This window comes from Phyllostomus hastatus, unplaced genomic scaffold (genome assembly GCF_019186645.2).
Source record: "Phyllostomus hastatus isolate PE091 unplaced genomic scaffold, TTU_PhHast_1.1 phas_scaffold_216, whole genome shotgun sequence".
Classification (NCBI taxonomy): Eukaryota; Metazoa; Chordata; class Mammalia; order Chiroptera; family Phyllostomidae; genus Phyllostomus; species Phyllostomus hastatus.
This window is the reverse complement of record NW_025334018.1, coordinates 16,797,905-16,817,553: the sequence shown is the minus strand read 5'-3', so window position 1 is coordinate 16,817,553 and position 19,649 is coordinate 16,797,905. Positions and strand designations below refer to the sequence as shown.

General features: G+C 41.5%; 1 protein-coding gene across 2 annotated transcripts in view; it reads left to right on the top strand.

The window, feature by feature from the left end:
* The first annotated feature begins 3,668 nt into the window (after positions 1 to 3,668).
* Positions 3,669 to 19,649, top strand: part of STXBP3 (syntaxin binding protein 3) — a 36,310-nt gene continuing 20,329 nt past the window's right edge. Inside the window, exons 1-7 of one of the 2 annotated variants that reach the window (XM_045816648.1) lie at positions 3,669 to 3,803; positions 11,492 to 11,541; positions 12,135 to 12,216; positions 13,195 to 13,271; positions 16,245 to 16,323; positions 17,686 to 17,786; positions 19,027 to 19,181. In XM_045816648.1, coding sequence (XP_045672604.1) covers positions 3,755 to 3,803; positions 11,492 to 11,541; positions 12,135 to 12,216; positions 13,195 to 13,271; positions 16,245 to 16,323; positions 17,686 to 17,786; positions 19,027 to 19,181 — 593 coding nt within the window. In that variant the 5' untranslated portion in view covers positions 3,669 to 3,754. The remainder of the gene's footprint in view (positions 3,804 to 11,491; positions 11,542 to 12,134; positions 12,217 to 13,194; positions 13,272 to 16,244; positions 16,324 to 17,685; positions 17,787 to 19,026; positions 19,182 to 19,649) is intronic. The other variant, XM_045816649.1, reaches the window with a different exon arrangement.

Here is a 19,649-nt window from a genome sequence, read left to right as displayed (position 1 = left end):
GGCTTGGGGTGGAGAGACGGCCCGGGGCAGACTGGCATCCATGCATCTTTGGGTGGGTGGGGGGAGGAGAACCACCAACCTTGCTGGCTGTAACCCCCACTCACACTGTAACTTTTTTTTTTCATTTTTGAAGAGGGAAGGCAATGATTATATATAATATAAATGGTTGTACCTAGAAAAATGTGTGTCCTTCAAATGCCAGTAACCTTATTATAAAAGAGTACAAGTAGGACGTGTGTAACACACACACACACAACTACAGTGCTCACTCCCCCAAAGCATAGCTGTGGAGCCCGGAACTGCATTAGGAACAACTGCAGAATTCTGCCTGGAGGGACAGGAGCGAGAAGTTGGGCCTCAGTCAAACTGGGAGGGAGGACAAACCTCCTTGTTTCTGCCCCTTTGCCCTTTCTGTAAGACTGATGAGAGATGCTTGCTTGCTTGCTGTGACACTGATAAGAGACACTCCGCACAGCACCTGTCCTTGGAAAGGAGACGAGCCGCTGGTCCCGACCCTAGATGGGATTGGCTGCTGCAGAGGGTACTCACGGAGTGGGCTGAGCTTAGTTCACGTTTGTTCCAGTGCATGAACGGGACTTGGGCAGGGGCACCCGCAGCACTCGGAGAACCCATGACTCCAGACCGAGTCCCACATGTCACCCCTGCAGGTTCTAACTCAGTAGGTCTGCGAACCTGTATTTGTGACAAACCCACCAAGTGATTGTGACAGGTGGCCAGGTTTGGGGATCTTAAAAGGCTCTCCTTGGTGAGTTCTTCCTTAAAAGCACAATTTCAGTGATGGGAGGCTAAGGGTTAAGAGACAACTGAGGCATATGAAAAATGTTGAGTTTATTTGAGCAGAAATTTATTCGAGCTCCACAGCAGCAAGCTGGAAGTAGTTAGGATCACTTTGGCTACAGGAGCTTGGGGGAAAGACCTTTATAGAGAAGGAGCTGAATCAAAGCAAGGATGTTGTTTGATTGGCTATCGCTTAAGCTGTTGCCTTATTTGGAAAAGCCCGGTTGGCTGTTTGTGATTGGTCGTCCTTAGATTTTTGGTTTCTGAACCTGGAGGCACTCACAGGCTTGGGTTTTGGTGTGCTTAGGTAGGCTGCTCAGGTATTAGAACCACCCCATCTAACAGCTCCCTTATTTAGTTAATTTAAAGACGATACAGGGCTGTGGGCTTGAGGAAATATTGGTGAGAAAGCCTGAAGGGTTCAGGGTGGTCCGTACCCTGGGAGGGCAACCACGAACTGGGGAAGCTTCCTGGGCTGTGGTCCAGAGCCCGCGTGAGACTGTGCTGAGGCTGGACAGAGTTGTGTCCATGGCCACTGAGCTGAGGGCAAAAGCCAAAGGGAAGGCCAATTCCCTACGGTCCTACGACACTATGGAGCAGGGACCAGTACGCCCATGTTCTACAAACACCAGGGCACAGAAAATGAAAGGTCTGCCTATGTCGCCAGGCATCTAAGGCTGGGCTGCTTCTGTCAGAATTCCACAAAAGTTGACATAGTCCAACCCAGCTGAACGTAAAACCAATTCGTGGATGACGGAGAACATCCTACATGCTTCTAAGTGCTGTCCACATACTCATTCCATCCTCATAACAGCCCCATGAGCTAGAAAATAATCCAATATCATAGCCTTTATATGGATAAAGAACATGAGACTCAGAAAGGTCGAGTACCTCATGGACATTTACACAGCTAACCAGCTCAAACACAAATCCGCAGGGGGTCAAATATGCATGTCGCATTGAGTAGACCTGCTAATCTATGGCATCTTTATGGAAACTATTTCTCTGCCTTATCATGATTTATTGTTATCCATTGTTAATGAAGATGATCTCTGAACAGGATGGTGAGTTAGTGACTTTCTAACTCAAGCGCTTTTACACTCAGGCCCTGCTTATTCTGGCTGTTTATTTGCTCTGCAAATTGTACAAAGAAGATTTTTTTTTTTAATCCTTGACTCGTGTTGGTGAATTTTATGTTCTATTCTGCCATGTCATGTTCAGGGACTCCAAATTCATTGTTCAATTTGCTTAGGCAAACAAACTAGAAGAGACCGGAGAGACAGGTCAGAGAGGTTATGCGAAACCAGGGGATCAGGAGAAGGTAGGCAGCACTCTCCAATGGAAATGGAAATGGCCTTGGAGGTCTTTCACGCCTTCATTTCTCTGAGTATCAGTTTTCGCATCTGTAAAATGGCAGTAAAGATTGTCATCTTGTAGGGTGGCTGTGAAGTTTGAGGTGATTACATTCAACACCTCAGTGCAATGAAACCGATGAGCTTGAAGTCACACGCTTGCGGAGTGTGGATCTGTGTCTGGGTGTGACTAAGGGCCACACTGGCACCCTGGAATCTAGCCTTCAGGAGCAGGAGCCCCAGCTGTCCCACATGCAACCAAAGTCAAACTTCCAACCCAGAAGGGCCTTTCTGTGTCACTCCAGGCACCGGGTCATTCTCAAGGGCAGGAGGTGGAGGCACGTCACCCACCTCCCTCTGCCATGGTGGTTTGACCCTGGAGGGTGAGGAGCTGCACCTCAGGAAGGGTGAGTCTGCCTCATTCCATCCTTTTTTTTGTGGCTTGGGACTGGCAGAACCTGATGTACACTTGCAACACGAGAGAGAAATACGTATGTGTTTGTTTAATATTTTGAGCAGTTGAGTCCATTTAACATAGGTTTAAAAGAGGTCAGGGCTTCAGCTCCCATTCATTCTCACGTCCTCTGATGGAAAAACCATTCGTGCCGCTAAGATCTCATTGGCTTCATTCAATGATCTTCATGAGTGGGTGGGTGGCCAAGCTAGCAGACAAAAAGGAGCTCCGAAGAGCTCTACTAAATGAAAGACTTGTATAGGCAGAAGGGAGCAGGACTGGAGAGGTTATACTGGCAAAAAAAGGGGGATTAATTCTTGTAAGGTTACTTTCCTTTAGTGAATGGCTGGAGTCTATCAGGCAGATTTTCTGATCAGCGGTTCCTGATCGACTGGTTTAGGATTCCATTTCTGGGAGAGCCCAAAATGTAATTAATTCTTGTAATTAAGTGTTTGGCACATGAATTCATATTTAGTAAACAAATAATCTTGTTTTATTGGTTCATTTATATATATCATCATTAAGGCACTTGCTTTTTAAACCAACTTCTGACTACTTTCAGCAAGTCAGGAATTGAGTTGAGTAATTAGACTATAAATTCTGCAGAAGTGAGCGTCTCATTCCTTCGAGTTTTCTGAAAACTCTGCACCGTTCTGGGCACCCTGGAGGTCCACCTCCTAGCTCTACACAATTATTATGTCATTAGAAAATGAATAAAGTAAACTTTGGGAGAGGGGTACCTTTCTCACTCGGTTGTTGAACTGGCTACTGAGTGAAGTCTATTATAAAGCGCTCCGCCAAACGAACCCCTCCCTTCCTCCTGCATGGTCCCGAGAACTGAAAATTTCATAAATCGCGTCAGCGGACAATCTGTCGGCACGTTTTTTGATGCTTCTGACGTCACCCGACGTCGAGCCACGGATCACCCAGCCTCCCGCTAGGGGGCGCGCGAGCGCACACGGAGCTTCCACCCTCACTGCGCAGGCTCCGTCCAGCAGTGGGCGGGAGTCCCTGCCGACCCGCGTGACGTCAGCGGAGGGTGCGGCCCGCGGGCGGGGCGGGGCGGGCCCCGCCCGAGCTCCCTCCCTCACCGCCGAAGTAGGTTGTGAGAGGGAGGCGGCGGCGGCTGCTGCTCCGCAGGGTTTGGAAGATGGCGCCGCCGGTGACGGAAAGGGGGCTGAAGAGCGTCGTGTGGCAGAGTGAGTGCGGAGGTGGGGGCGGGGGCTGAGAGCGAGGGGAGGCCGGAGGCGCCGCCGCGCCCGGCCCGGCTTTCCTGCCCGAGACCGGCGCTCTCCTGGGGAGCCGCCGCGGGCGCTTGTTGCTTCGGGGTCCCGGGCCCCGTGAGGACTTCTTCCTTCCCTGCGCAGCCCCGTTTCTCGGCCGCGCCGGGGTGGGAGGGGTGCGGGGGGCGCGGCCCTCCGGCTCGCGTCGGCACCCCCTCGCCTCGGCCGGCGCGGGCCCGGAGCCCGGCCCGGGTGCGCGGCCCCGGCGCGGCGTTTCCTCCCGCGGGCCCCGCTCTCGCCGCTCCGCGACGTCTCCGGTCGGGACGGTGCGAGCCCCGTGTTTGCCCGCCCCGCCCCTGCTCCCCACGCTGGAGTGTCGGAACTCTGCTGCTTTTTCGTCGTGCTGGTACCGGGGAGGGGTTTACAGCCATCATTTTCAGGGTCCTAAAAAGAAAACCTCACTGTCAAAACACAGCCCCCTTCCTCTGTTCCCGGAGGAGCCCTCTTCTTGTCCTCAGTCGCGGAGAAGGGACCCCGGGAATGGGTCGTCCCGGGCGGAGCCGCACGGTCGCCTCTGCCCCGCACGCGCCGGGCACTCCCTGCTGCCCCGGCCGTGCCATCTGCGGGTCGCTGACGTTCTGCCCTTTCACCCGGGACTTTCGTAAAAGCCGCAGCAGACCTAGGCTGGAGAAGGAACGCAGCCACCCGGCGGGAAGAACCGTCGTCGTTGGGCGCTGCTGGGTGCAGAGTAATTAGGGTTTGGCAGTGGCAGGGGAGCAGCCTCTAATTAGTGTGTCTGATCCCGGCTTGTTGGGCGAAGAATGGAGATGACTTGAGTTCAAATTCTGGGAGTTACAGAGTTCCTTGGGTGAAATGAACCTCAGATCAGTAACTGACATTGTGCTTCACGTACCACGTGCTAAAACCCAGAGTATAAAGAGAAGGGAAAAGAAAAAAAAGTTAGGAAAAAAAACATCTTTTTAAAAATTGGATGATTGTAAGGTTCACGTTTTGTTTTTCAAGATTCACGTGGCTGACTTACAATATATGGTATTGCTTTAAAATCGCAACTGCAGTTAAATACGTTCATATGAAAATGGATAAAGAGCCTGTGTCCTGTATTTTCCAAGATACATAATGGTCCTTAGCATCAGCATTTGTCAGGGGGAAAAAAAGGTTAGTGATGGTAATGTCAGTCTCCATAGCATGGAACTGGGCTAGAGAGGACAGGTTAGGGGTAAGAAAGTTTCCATGTTGTGCTCTTAGCCTCCTGAGGTCGCGCCAGGATATCCAGATGGAGTGTGGGATGAAGAAGACAGGAGACTGCAGGGAAGGAAAGAGAGAAACGAGCTAAAGACAGCCCTGGCTGGTGTGGCTCAGTTGGTTGGGGCAGTTGTCCCATAGACCAGAAGATCGCAGGTTCAATCCCTGGTCAGGGCACATGCCCAGGTGGCAGGTTCGAACCCTGGTTGGGTGAGTACAAGAAGGCAGCGATCGATGTTTCTCTCTCTTTCCCCTCTCTCTCTAAAAGCAGTGGGGGGAAAAGACCTCAGGTGAGGATTAAAAAAAATGTTTTTAGATAGTTCTTAGAATCTTTGTGTAAATAGAAACATAACTGAAAGACAAGATGACGATCATTCAGCATTTGGTGAGCAGAGGGAGAGAAAGAAGGGGGGGCCTCTGAGATGTCAGGGTCCGAAAGAGGATGGAGGAGTCTCCTTAGAGGTAGGAGAATCACGCATTTGACCCTGAAAATGTGTTGCTGGGTTGAAGATGATACAGTTAGGTTGGGGTAGAAAGCTAAGTAACTTTCAGTTCACCCACAAAGTAGGGAGAAAATAGTAATTATTTTGAACACTTACTCTGTGCCAGGCACTCTTTATATACATTAAAACTTAGTAAGTTTTAATCTCTGATCCATAGCTGTTACCACAGTTGAACTATTCAAAATAGTCAAAAGTCAAAACAACCCACTGTCTATGGATAAATAACATGTGGTATATTCACACGATGGAATATTATTAGGCAGTAAACAGGAGCGAAGTGCTGATACATGCTACAGTATTGATGAACCTTGGAAAAGTGTGCCAAACGAAAGAAGCTAGTCACAAAGAATCACATGCTGTGTGACTATTTATATGAAATATCCAGAATGGACAAATCTGTAGAGTTAGAAAGTAGACGAGTGGTTGCCTACATGAGGGGGTAGGGGTTCGGGGATGTTGGTTAAGAGAATGATTTCCTTTTGGATTAATGAAAATGCTCTAAAGTCAGTTGTGCTGATGGATACATGACTCTGAATACACTGAAAACCATTTAACTGTGCACTTTGGGTGAATTACAGGTGACCGTTAAAGAATACAGGTTTGAGCTGCACAGGTGTGCTTATACACGGACTCTTTCAGTAATTACCTGTACTGTTTACGGTCTGGGATTGGGAGTCTGTGGATGTGGAGAGCCGACTGTGTGCACTGATCTGTGCCATTTCATGTCGGGGACTTGAGTATCTGTAGATTTCGGATCCTTGTGTTTGTGAGGGGTGGGGTCGTCCTGGAGCTAATCTCCAACAGATACCCAGGGACTACTGCGGTCAGTGTCTTTTTGGGGAATCAAAAGTTGTACACGGATTTTTGACTGCACAGAGATGGTGCCCCTAACTCCCACGTTGTTCAGAAGTCAACTGTATATGGTATGCAAATTATATCTCAAAGCTATTAAAAAAAAAACAAACCTAGTACAGCTATTAAATACAGGCGTAGTTTTCATACCCTGGGCTTTTGGCTGCTGAATTAAGGTGTGACCTGTCTGTGACTTTTTGTGTTTAAACCTTAGTTCAGAGCCCAGACTGGTGCAGTAGCCTTTTAACAGCCTCCAAGTCTTGGTTCTTTCTCACTCCAGTCCACCTGGCCAGCAGCTGCCCAACTAATTGTTCTGGAACAGCAGTCTGCTGTGATCTGCTTGAAGACCTGCAGAGACAGTGCCCCCCCCGCCCCCCCCCCCCCAGTTACCTAAAGATCATTTAAAAGTCTGCTTTTGAAGACATATCCTGGCCCCAACCTGCCTTGTTTCCTACTTTTCCCGTTTGTAATCTTGATGTTCAGCTAGTGGGTACTGTGTTCGCATCTCCAGATCTTCTGCCTTCACATCCTGATGCCAGTGGCCCTGCTCTTCTTCACCTTTCTAAATTTCAGCCAGTCTTCAGGTCTCAGTTCAGATGAGGCTACTGCCTCCATAGTGGCTTCTCATTTTAACTCAGCCTCTTATATTTCTGTAGCGTTTAGTTTATTCCTCTCAAATGGCATGTCTCACTGCTGCCCAAGGTGAGTAGCTTTCTGAAGGCAGGCGCAGTATCGTGTCTTCCGGAGCTTAAAATGTGGAACAGGCCCTAGCAGAAGGCAGTGGTAAACAGTGCCCATTACAAGTAAACAGTAGATCGGTTTATAAATTTCCCCCATTTTTTGCTACCTAAAGTCCCCCACTTATTCAATAGATATTATTGAACTCATAGGGACTATAGCAGTAGAAGGCAGACAAGTTCCCAGCCTTCTCAAACCTTGCGTTCACATGGGGAATAATGGAAAATCAGTATGCACACAGAGAATAAACATGACTGTTTTAGTCTGTGAGCTACAGAGCAGGGCTGTTGTCAGGTAGGTGGATCAGGAAAGGCATCTCTGAATGGGTGACATTTGAGCTGAGACCTAAAACTTTAGAAGGAACCAGCCTTTAACGACTACCTGTTTAAGAAAGTCAACTAATATGTTGAGTGCAAAAGGCTACATTTATTTACAAAACTAATTCCCATACTTAAAATGCTTGGTATTTCTCATTTGTCACTTTTTGTTACAGGGAAGTATTGGCAAAAATATTACTGATAAAAGGTTTTAAATAAAAATATGTTGAAGTTTATTTAGAAAGTCAACATAACACACACACACACACACACACACACACACCAGTAATTAAATCAACCAAAAGCAGTTTCAAGTCACCTGTCACCTTTCTTTTTTTTCTTTTACTCAGTACAGTCTTTTTCTTGTCTATACACACTAGTCTCATGTAATGTCTGTAATTCATATTTTAGGGGAAACAGAGTAAATGAACCTGGAAAAATTACAAGTAAAAGTAATCACAATCTATTTGAGCCAGTTCTTTAAAACTGTTTATTTATTTATTTATTTATTTATTTATTTATTTATTTATTTTGGGTGGAGAGGGAAAAAGAGAGAGAGAAACATCAAGGTTGCCTCTCACAAGCAGCCCCCGCCTCCCACCCAACCAACCAGGGACCAGGCCTGTAACCCAGGCATGTGCCCTGACTGGGAACTGAACCAGTAACCTTTTGGTCCACAGGTCAGTGCTTAATGCACTGAACCATACCAGCCAGGGTGAGCCAATATTAAATCATAACCTCTTCCCCTTTTCACATTTTCCATATAGTCTTTTTATAGCCTCAGATATGTTTTTTATTATTTGTCATTTTTTACTTTTTAAAAACATTGGCATATTTTCCATGCTCCTTTATAATTTTTGTGGTTAATGTTTTTAATCATTATTAAATACCTTGATGTGACAAAAAAATTTAATAGCAGAAAAGATTGTAAAACAAAAGTAATCTAGCTCTCAACTCAGACCCCATCTTTCCTCTCCAGAGATAACCAGCAATCTTAGTTTTTTTCTGAATTCGTCTTGAAGTTTTGCTGTGGCCAGGTAGCTCAGTTGGTTAGAGTGCATCCAGATACACCAGGGTTGTAGGTTCTATCCCCAGTCAGGGCGCGTGCAATGAATACATAAATAAGTGGAACAGAACACAAAAACAATATTTCTCTCTCTCTTTCTCCTCCTCCCTCCTCCCTCCCTCCCTCCCTCCGTCTCCCCTTCACTCCCTCTCTCCCTTTCCTTTCCTCTCTCTCTCTAAAATATTAGTAAGTACAAAATGATTCTTCAAGTTTTCTCTGCAACTATAAGCACATATAAACTATGTTTTGGTTTTAATTAGTTACTCTTGTCTTACATCTTTTTTCATTCTGGTCACCTCTTTAGCCATAATCTCGGTTTGAGGCATGTGGGTGCTTAGTCTTACATTGTGTAATTGAGTTCAGTTCAGGGAGAGGCGGGCTGTGGGATGTATGGAAAATGGAGGGGCTGCTGGGGTTATGGGAAGTGGGGAGAAGTTGGTTGAAGAGTACAGCTGCCGTTAGAGGGTGAATAGATTCTGAGGGTTACAGCGCTGGGCGGTATGCTTGAAAGTTGCTCAGAGAGTAGACCTTAAATGTCCCCTCCCCCCAGAAGAAATGGCATTAGGTGAAGTGATGGAGTTATTAACTAACACTAAGGTGGTAATTATACAGTAATATATGCTTATCAAATCAGCACCTATACTTTAAAGTTACACAGTGTCGTATGTCAATTACTCTCAGTAACATTGGGGAGAAGGAGCTGAAGGACTGACCTGATGGGTGAAGCTCAGATGATGAGTATGGTCTCTGAGGGAGAGCGTAGAGCAAGCCCTGCAAAAGTAAGAGGACTGAGTCCTGGGATGTAGCCATGTGGAGGGTGCTAGGGGAATGGACACAGGTCAAGTAATTCTCATTGGTGCTTAACGGAAACGCCTTTTTAGTTCTGTAATGTTAGGTGATGCGTCCTTTGATTCCTGCCCAAACCTATCCTACCTGTGACCCTATCACTTTTTATTGGTGCCCCTAATCTATGTCCACAAACTAATTCTTCCTTTATTATCTATGTTTAGGAAGTCTACACTGACTGCCTAGGTATCCTCAGATTCTAAGGCAGCACTCTCCAGTAGAAAGAGAATGCAAGCCACATATGTAATTAAAAATTTACTAGTAGTCACTTTATAAACCAGTAAAAAAAAACAGGTGCAATCAATTTTGATATGTTTGGTTTAACCCAGTATATCCAAAATTATTATTTGAGCATATAATCAATAGAAAAAATATTTCACATTCTTTTTTTTGTGCGAAGTCTTTGACATTTGGTGTGTAATTTGTATTCGCAGGATATCCCAGTCAGGCCAGCCACGTTTCAGGGTGTCGATAGCCACCCGTGACTAATTTCTACCATGTCGGACAGTGCGGTTTCTAGGGGTTTAAGGACTGAAGGGATGAGTTCTGCCTAGGGAACTCTTCAGTCTGTTCTACTGTGAATTCCATGAGCATTTGTTTCTTAAGACATAAATCCAATAAAAAACAAGCAGAATGTCTTTGATTTTTCAGCTTGTTTGAGGTGTAGAGGAATAAAGAAGGGGAAGTAGAATAATATTTCAGTGTTGAGCTCTGTTTGAAAAAAATCTTCATTTTTGCCTATGGAGTATCAGAACCAGTGCTTTGCGCCGAACTTGTGGTTAAATACTTCAGGCTTTTGCCACAACACCCATATAACATTATAGTCTTCCTAGCAAACACGTAAACACCTTAGCTGATAATTCTTGACACTTTCAGACCTTCTCAATTACAGTAAAACCTTCCAGATCACAGTTCTTATGATGAGTGTTAGTAACTCTTAGTGGATATACCCCGTGCTTCAACACATCACTCTTTATAATACGATGCCAAAAATTTGATGGTGAATTACCAAAAGCATTAACTTAGAACAAACATAAATTGGCCCTGGCCAGGTAGCTCAGTTAATTAGAATGTCATCCCAATTCTCCAAGGTTGTGGGCTTGATCCCTAGTTAGAGCACATACAGGAAGCAACCAGTGAGAGCACAATTAAGTGGAACAGCAAATCATTGTTTCTCTGCCTCTCTCTCCCTGCCACCCACTTCCTCTTTCTCTCTCAAATTAATAAATAAAAGAAACAAAAAATGTATAAATTAGGAAATAGAAAAGTTTAAATGAATTATATAAACATTTCATTACCAAGAATTAATGAGTTACTGTAACTCACATTTTAATTATGTTCATTTATTACATAATACATAGTACTACAGTTTTCAAAGTAAATCGACAATTAATAAAACCTAGTAAATGTGGGAATTGCCATGTAAAGTAGAGTAATAGATATTTTTGTGAATTGCTTATGTGAATTCTTTTATTTAATAATAAGAAAAAATAGTAATTTAAAAAATATATTTAGATTAGTTTTGAAAATCATTGCAAGAAACATTGATAATTACTATAAATTAAGACTGGATAATATATATTTGTATTCTTATACTGTGATATATTTTATGCAAATTATAATGTAAATCAGGAAGAAAATTACTTATCTAGTTTTGATTATATCTGATGATGTGATTTAGCAATGGGCTAGTTAGGGATTTTCCTGTGGGTATTTTTTTGTTTTGTTTTTATCCTGCTTACTTGAGATTTAAGTAAATAAGGAAAAACAAATCAGATAATACTTTCAGAAATATTTTCCAGATGGCTATGTATTTACATATGTTAGCCTTTTTTATTATACTTTTATTCAAAAAAGTTTAGAAATATATTACAGTTTAAATGTTACCATATAGACTAGGTTATAAAGAGAAATGGAATTTTACATAGAGTTTAACAAGTATATATGCTTTTTATGTAGCTTAGCAGAATTTCAAATTGGATATTTCCCCAGCCATCTTGGATCTTTTAAGTACTTATTCTATTTTCATATTTCTAACTGTTCATAAAAATTCCTAAATAATTTTTTTCTTTTTTTCAGAGATAAAAACAACAGTATTTGATGACTGCAGGAAAGAAGACGAATGGAAGGTAGAATTTACATATTTGCTTTTATATTGCATCCTTCAATATATCATTCTTGTTATATTTCTGTGAGAGTGTGGAGTCTGGAAGCAAACCACCTGTGTTCAGATCCTAGGTTCACTGGACAGCTACGGCTTCCTGGGCAAAATACTTGATCTCTCTATGGCTCTGTTTCCTTGTGTATAAAATGAGGACAGCAGTACCTCATAGAGTAGTTGTAAATATTAAAATGAATTAATCCGTGTTCAGTGCTTACAGGAATGCCTTGAACAATTATTATTCTACAAGTGACATTTTATAATTTTAAGAAATTTGATGTTAAAAATAACATACGTTTAAAATGAATGTTCTCTGCTTCAAAATGGAAATATTTTCACTCACTTGTATATAATAACTGCATGTATATATCCTGAGAAACTAAATTTCTAGGTCATGCATGTTAAAAGATGAGTTGAGACAATTCTGCCTACTGTCCTGATATCTTAATTTTGTGTTATAAAAAGTTTATGAGTTTGAGTAGGTTTAATGGATTAAAATCTGTGTTTTTGTGAATTCTTATCAAATGTTTATACTATTTTTAAATTTATATTCAATTTAAGATAATGCTTTTAGATGAATTCACCACTAAGCTTTTGGCATCATGTTGCAAAATGACAGACCTGCTGGCGGAGGGTGTAACTGGTAAGTATTACCAGTGCTCATGGAGAGAGCTTTGTTGTGATTGAGAATGTTCAAGGTGTCAATAGATTTTAGTCAGTAATTGTGTTTGTAAGGGGCTGTGCTGTATTTTTAGTAACTCTAGCCATAATAATTACACTGGGCATTCTTTTCTCAGTGCAACTTTGGAATAACCTCTGTAACTCAGGTTTTCCCCCATCAGCTGAGTGCCTCTAAGTTAGTTGCCTTGTTGAGTTTGTCCTTCAAAGTTTTTACTCTTACATGTTGGTTACAGTTTTGTATGTTGATGTACTGGGTTTGCCTCAGTGTTTTGATGAATGTCCGTGGTTTGCATGAATTGCTTTTAAATGTGTAGTAAGATTTGTGTCATAAAATAAACTTATGTATACAATCATGTAATACTGACTTAGTAAGTTTCTCTTTATTACTTAGAAATGAAAAGATGAATTATAAATTTAAACCAGCTTTAGTATATGATTATGAAAAAAATTATGCTGCTACAAGTTGTTTTCTGTGTCACCTTGGATGGGTTATTTAACTTACTTAAACCTCAGTATCCTCATTAGTAAAGTTCTTACAGGGTTATTATGATGTTTATCAGGTAATTCATGTAAAGTGCTTAACCTGGTGTCTGATGTCATGCTCACTATTATTATTGAAGTAGAATATTTTGAAAAAGAAGAACATACTTAATTCTTAATGCATTGCCTTGGTTTCCCATGGCAGCTGATTGCCTGTGCTGGGCGACCTGACTGTGAACTAAGCGCTGGTTTCTCGTGATGTGCACCTGGCCCCGAGTTCAGTCTTAGGAGAAACACATTCTTAAGATTTTTCACTTTGTCAAACAAAGACAAAGAAAATGTTAAACCCAAGATATGTAAATGTTTCCCTATTATAAATAAGTAGTATAGTAATGTTTATTTTTAAAATGATTTGAATGTATAACTATTTGGTTCTATAAAATGTCTTTTTTTTTGTTAGTTGTAGAGAATATTTATAAGAATCGAGAACCTGTCAGACAAATGAAAGCTCTTTATTTTATCTCTCCAACATCAAAGGTGAGTATTTTGAATCTTAAAAAGTTGTTCTTCAGTGTTTTTACTATTGATATGATTTTTCTCACAGAAAATTCAAAGTATAATAGAATACCTTTTATTAGAAAAATAATGCCATAAACTGGCTTGCTTAGGGTTTTTCTGTGTTAGAAGATTGTTTCATTTGCATTCTTCTCACTAAAAATATGTAAGTGAGAAATTCCTATCTATTGCATATGAGAAAGCAGAATTTAATTGTACAAACTGTTGTTTCTTTGAATAACTTCTTATTCATGCAGTTCCTATTTAGCTATAATTTTCAAAAGGATTGTATTATTTATTTTTAGAGAGAGGAGAAGGGAGGGAGAAAAGGAGAGAAACATTGATCAGTTGCCTCCTATACCCATCCCAATTGGGGGCCCAACTCACAAGCCAGGCACGTGCCCTGAGTGGGAATTGAACCCATGACTTTTCACTTGGCAGGTTGACACCTGAACAACTGAGCCACACAGGTCAGGGCAGCCATAATTTTTGAGAGGATTAAAATGTACTTAAAAGAAACCTTTGGCCCTGGCTGGTATGGCTCAGTGCAGGTCTGTGAACCAGAGGGTCACCAGTTCGATTCCCAGTCGGGGCACATGCCTGGGTTGTGGGGCAGGTCCTCAGTAGGGGACGTGTGAGAGGCAACCACACATTGATGTTTTTCCGTCTGTCCTTCCCTTCCCCTCTCTAAAAATAAAATAAATCTTAAAAAAGAAAAAAGTAATCTTTAATTTTTTTATTTATCTTAGTGATTTTCTTACTACACATGTATGTACCTATGCATGCATGTATGTATATATATATTTTTTATGTCAAAAGAATTTCTTTAGTTTATAATCCAGCCATGATTTAACTCATAACTTAAAGCCAAACTTTTAGAGCTAAGTATCAAATTCCTTTATTCTATACAATATCTAAGAATACATTTTCTAACACATCCTTTGGCTTATACCCACCTAGAATGTTAATTTGGCAATACCAGTTTCTTTTCTTCTAACTCTGGCAGACAGTAGGAAAAAACCCATATATTCACTGTTTAGTCTCTACATACTGGATGCTGGTGGGTTTTAATGACATTTTATATCTTATTCATGATATCAATTCATAAAATAAAATTTATGATTGGAAAAGATGCAAGCTAAAAGCACCATTTTTCACCAACTAAATTGGCAGAGGGATTTTTTTTAACGTATATATGTGTATGTATATAAATTTCGTATTCTAGCTATCGGTATCTAATGGACCACATATCAGTGTAAACTGCTAGTGGGAGCATAGGTTGAGACAGCCTTTTTGGAAAATAATTTGGTATTCTTTATCAAGAAGCTTAAAACATCCATCAAGTTTATTATAAAGAAGTAATCAAATAATGATTATGTTAAATTCCTAACATTAAATAAATCCAGTTAAATTCTTAGCATGAACAGTTAATGGTATGAAAGACTGTGGCCATTGAAAATGACATTTCTAGGAAATTTTAATGCTCTAGGTAAAAGCTTATTTATCATATCAAGAGACAAAAGCTGGACACAAAATCGTATATTCAATGAAAGAACAAAGGGCTTTGTACCTGAATGTGACTCCTTTTTCTACTACAACCAACTCGAGTTTCTCTTCTGTCCTCCGTCAAGTACCTGTTGGGTCCTACAGGCCTCTGAGTACAAGCGAGGCCTTGGACTCCTCGCACACTAGTGCAGAAACCAGGGCGAGCTTTCTTGCCTCAGGGCTGGGAAAGCACCTGGAGACCAGATCAGATAGTTCCTGGCAAGGATCATGAAAGGATAGATTTCAGGAAGAGTTTGGCCCTAGGAGGTCTGTGAATCCCAGGGCCAAAGTCAGTTGGGTGTCTCAGAAAAGCCCTAATGATTTGCTTAATGCCTCTAACCCTCAGGAGGGGAAGGTGTTTGCCTTCCTCCTCTGGTGGAAATGCCTCTTTTTAGGGTACTCCACCAACCAAACCTGAGTCTCAAGTGAGTTGGCCAAGGAGAGCAACCAGGTTAAACTGCTAGAGAAAGGAAGTTCAGTAAGAATAAAGAAAACACACATCTGCAAAATACGGCTGCTTGGAGAGGAGGGTGACAATCTGAACAGAGAAATAGTACACATAATGAGATTCTAGTTAGCACATAAAAATTTTCTGAAGCTCAGAAGTGGGATATGTCAAACAGTTAATTGAAGACAAGGATAATCACTACTGAAATTTGAATAATAGTCTAGAAGATCAAAATGGAGTATCTATCTATAAGCAAAAACAAAGTTCCAGAAATCATGGGGGAAAAGATACTTTAAAGATAGATCCATGAGTTCTAACAGAAATACAGAGATTGCAGAAAACAGAGAATGAGGAGAGAATTGTTCTGAAAGTTCCAGCAGGAGAAAAAGGGAGAGATGGAGGAGAACTAAATTTTTGTTTTTATTTTTAGCTCCCAGACCACTGTGTCTTTGAAAGTGAGCAGGGTTGAGTCATGTCCTACCAAGGCTCTCTTACCTGCTATTCCTCCTTCTCGTAGTCGTCTGCCAGCCTCTGGGTTTTCATCCTGGTCCCCCCACAGTTTTAGCTCCTAGCCCACTGTCCGTCTCTTCCCTTCGCCAGTCGTCGTCTCAGAGGCGTCAGTGTCTGTGAGGGTAACACTTCCAGTACCTTCGTTGACCCGTTGGTTCCTCGGTCTGTTGCCTGCCAGTGTCTGGTCTTCTGTGTCACTGCAGCTTCCCAGCCACTTGAGCATTCCTGGACTTTCTCATTGCAGAACAGCACTCTGTTCACGAGTTTCACCTCCCTGCTTAACACACTTCTGGCCGTCACTGGCTATTCAACACAGCGTCTTATGATTAGACTTTTAGACAGCTGAGGTTTTATTTCAGCATTGAAATAAAATAATCTTAGTTATTGCAAAAGCTAGCGTACTTAAATTAGCATGTAATACAATATATATTAACATCTCACCTTTTTTTAAGTCTGTAGACTGTTTTTTACGTGACTTTCCAAGTAAATCGGAGAACAGATACAAAGCAGCATATATATACTTCACTGACTGTAAGTAGCTTTGTAAATCATTGCTTCATTGTTTAAAATTCTGTTAATTACAAAGTATTTGTTAAAATATTCCAATAGTAGTGACTTTCTGTTTATTCTAATTAGGTTAGGAAAAATAAAAAATATAAGATCATATGTATCCTAATTCATGTGAAGGTGATAGAAAATTAAAAAAGCATCCCAACCTAGTTGCAAAAGACAGTCATTTTTGCTGGGGGGTTGGTGGAGAGGGCTATCCCTCAAATTCTGTGCTGATGACAGAAAGAATTATTTTTCTTTTTCTTTTTTTTTTTTTAAGATCTTATTTTACTTTTTAGAGAGAGGGGAAGGGAAGGAGAAGGAAAGAAAAAACATCAGTGTGAGACGGATATATTGATCAGTTGCCTCTCACATGCCCCTAACTGGGGATTCGGCCCAAAGCTCAGGCATGTGCCCTGATTGGAAATTGAACCTGCAACCTTCTGGTTTGCAGGCTGGGGCTCAATCCACTGAGCCACACCAGCCAGGGCAGGAAGAATTCTTTTCTGAATGAATGTTTCAAGTGCGGATTTGATTATATAATAAAAAATAAGACCCTTCAAGGGGGGCAGTGAAGAAACTGCCATCTCTTTGGCAAATACTAAGGGGGCAAATCGATCGCATTTCCCTTTCTATGCCATATGTTCAAGTAGCACCTGAACAAAGCATCACGGAGAAGTCCAGAGACACACACAATTCTGTTTTATATTACATCTTACAGAATTACACTGCAAAATAAAAATGTCATTTATCTAAGCTAGGTCTTGGCCTCTTGAGGCTAAAGAACTTCGTGTTAAAAGACACTGGGAGCCAGTGGCTGATATTCTAAGCTAGATTTAATGGAACTATAAACAGGTAGGTTAAAAGGGGGAAGGAAAAAAAGGTCCAGAACTTACTGACATCAGAGAAGTTCCTGTAATTGCAGAAGAAAAGAAAGAGCAGTTGCGTGGTGTGGCTGCACTGAGTGACTGACTTATAAGAGTAATGGAGATTCCCAAGAAGTTCTGAAGGCCCTACAGCATTTTGTTGAGCCATGAGTTAGCAGCTGATTTCCCTTCCTGACAATTTCAGTTTGCTCTGCTAGCAGCTGTGTGAGGAAACACATCTTAGGTCACGGTGGATATGAATGGGGAAATTGGAATTTCTGGTACAGCCCCCTTGACCAGCGTGTATCTGCTCTGTAAAGTGAAGAACAGTATTTATCTCTGTCCTCATAGTAAATTACTTTGTGAGAGTCAGTAACTTATAGAAAAAAATATTCTTAGATGTCAGAATGATTTATTCAAAAGAGTAAAAATTTAGATGGAGCTATATGCTTTGATTTTCTTTCTTTTATCCTCTCAGTTTGCCCTGATAGTCTCTTTAACAAAATTAAGGCTTCGTGCTCCAAGTCGATAAGAAGATGTAAAGAAATAAATATTTCCTTCATTCCACTTGAATCTCAGGTACTTTCTATTTTATTTTTAATTTTAGTTCATAATGGATTTTAAAACTTGGTTTTATGAGCTTATTTGTTAATAAGGGATATATTATTATGTATTTTTAAATGTTTTACTTATGTATTTGGTGAACTTTGAACAACTCACAAACGTTTCCCATGATGAAGGGAAGAACGTGAGCACTTTATTAGAGTACAGCTTCAGTAATGAAAATGGAGCTTACATTGCCCATCCGCCCCTGAGCCCTGCGCCTGCCCCTGAGCCCTGCGCCGTCCAGTTTCGCAGCGCAGGCAGTTAGACGGTGAGAGCAGATGGTTTCGAGCACAGCCTCTGTTAGGGACCAGGAGCTGCACAGGGACCAGGCGGGTTAGCCTGGGCTCTGCCTCCAGCGGTGGCCGGTTGTGATGGGTTGTGTTCCAACAGAGGAGTGACTGCCTGCGGAAGGAAGTGCAAGGAAGTTGTCGTGATTCATCTGTCAAGCTATAATGTTTGTTTATTATGTACCTTCTTTTACACTCAGTCCATTATCCTAGGCCAAGAGGTATTACTGTTATTTTTAAAAAATAAAAATTAGTTTAGTGGGGAACTCTCAACCCCAATTAGAGAGCTGCTGCTTTGGTATTCTTCAAATAACACAATTATAGTAAATCTTTAATCCAAGTCCTTGCACATAAGTAAATGCTTTTGTTAGTTGACTAAATAGGTCTTTGAGGTCACTGTGTATGTGGTAAGACCAATACTATGGTGCGGTGTTGTATCTTTTTAGGAAGTATTTCTCTATTTTAAGGGCATGAGAAGTACAAGCTAAAGAGTTGAAGATATGTATCAACTATGGAAAATTTCTAAGTTATTCTCTAGATTTTTAGTGTACACCAGATATATGGACCAATTTTGGCTTTGTTCTAGTTCATTTTGCTGGATGTTAGGTTTTTATTTTAGTTTGACTACCTCAGGTTCCTTCACCTGTTGCACAGGCAGTGAGAAGCAGACAGTGCTATCTTACCTGTGTGTGAAACAAGAGTCCAAGCGGGGAGGTAGGCTGAGCAGGAAAGGGGAAAGAGCGGGTGAAATCCAGGTGACAGGGAAAAGAAGATTTGATTAAGGTGAAGACGCAGTTGTTTCAGAAAACAACATTGTTAGTGCAAGTGTTTTTTTAATGTCCCAAATAATAGCTGCATTTTTCTTGATATATTTTTAAAAATCAGGCCTCCAAATTGACAGCATAACTTTTTTTGGCTTCACTTAGGTATATACTCTTGATGTACCAGATGCATTCTATTACTGTTACAGTCCAGACCCCAGTAATGCAAATGGAAAAGATGCTGTAATGGAAGCAATGGCTGAGCAGATAGTTACAGTGTGTGCCACCTTGGACGAAAATCCCGGAGTAAGGTATAAAAGGTAAGTCCTTCAGTAGCGTCTGTGTATGTTACCTGTTCTGTGTGCTCTCCAGTGTAGAGGTGAGTAATCTCTGTGCTTATGTGCATTGGTTCCCAGAATTTTTCTTACAAAATTATGCTGTATTTATAGAAGATTTAAAGTGTGGTGTTTAAATTTTAGAGTAACCAATAGCCTCTGCTGCTGAATTTCAGAGCTTACATTTGATATGGTTTACAGGCCTAATTTCTCATGAGTTTAAGGAATGCTTAGAGGAAATGCCTGTGTTGTCATACAGAGGCTGCAGTCTCACCTTTAACATTTCATTAAGCTTTTCCCAGACTTAAGTGGCCGTATTATCTGGATACCAGTCATAGTGTCTAAGTGTCTGTGGTATCTAATCCTAGTGGTGATCTTAAATAAAGACTTGGGGGGTTTTTTAAGAGGTAAAGTTTGACTTTAGTACTATGTAGTTTTATTTATGTGCTTTAT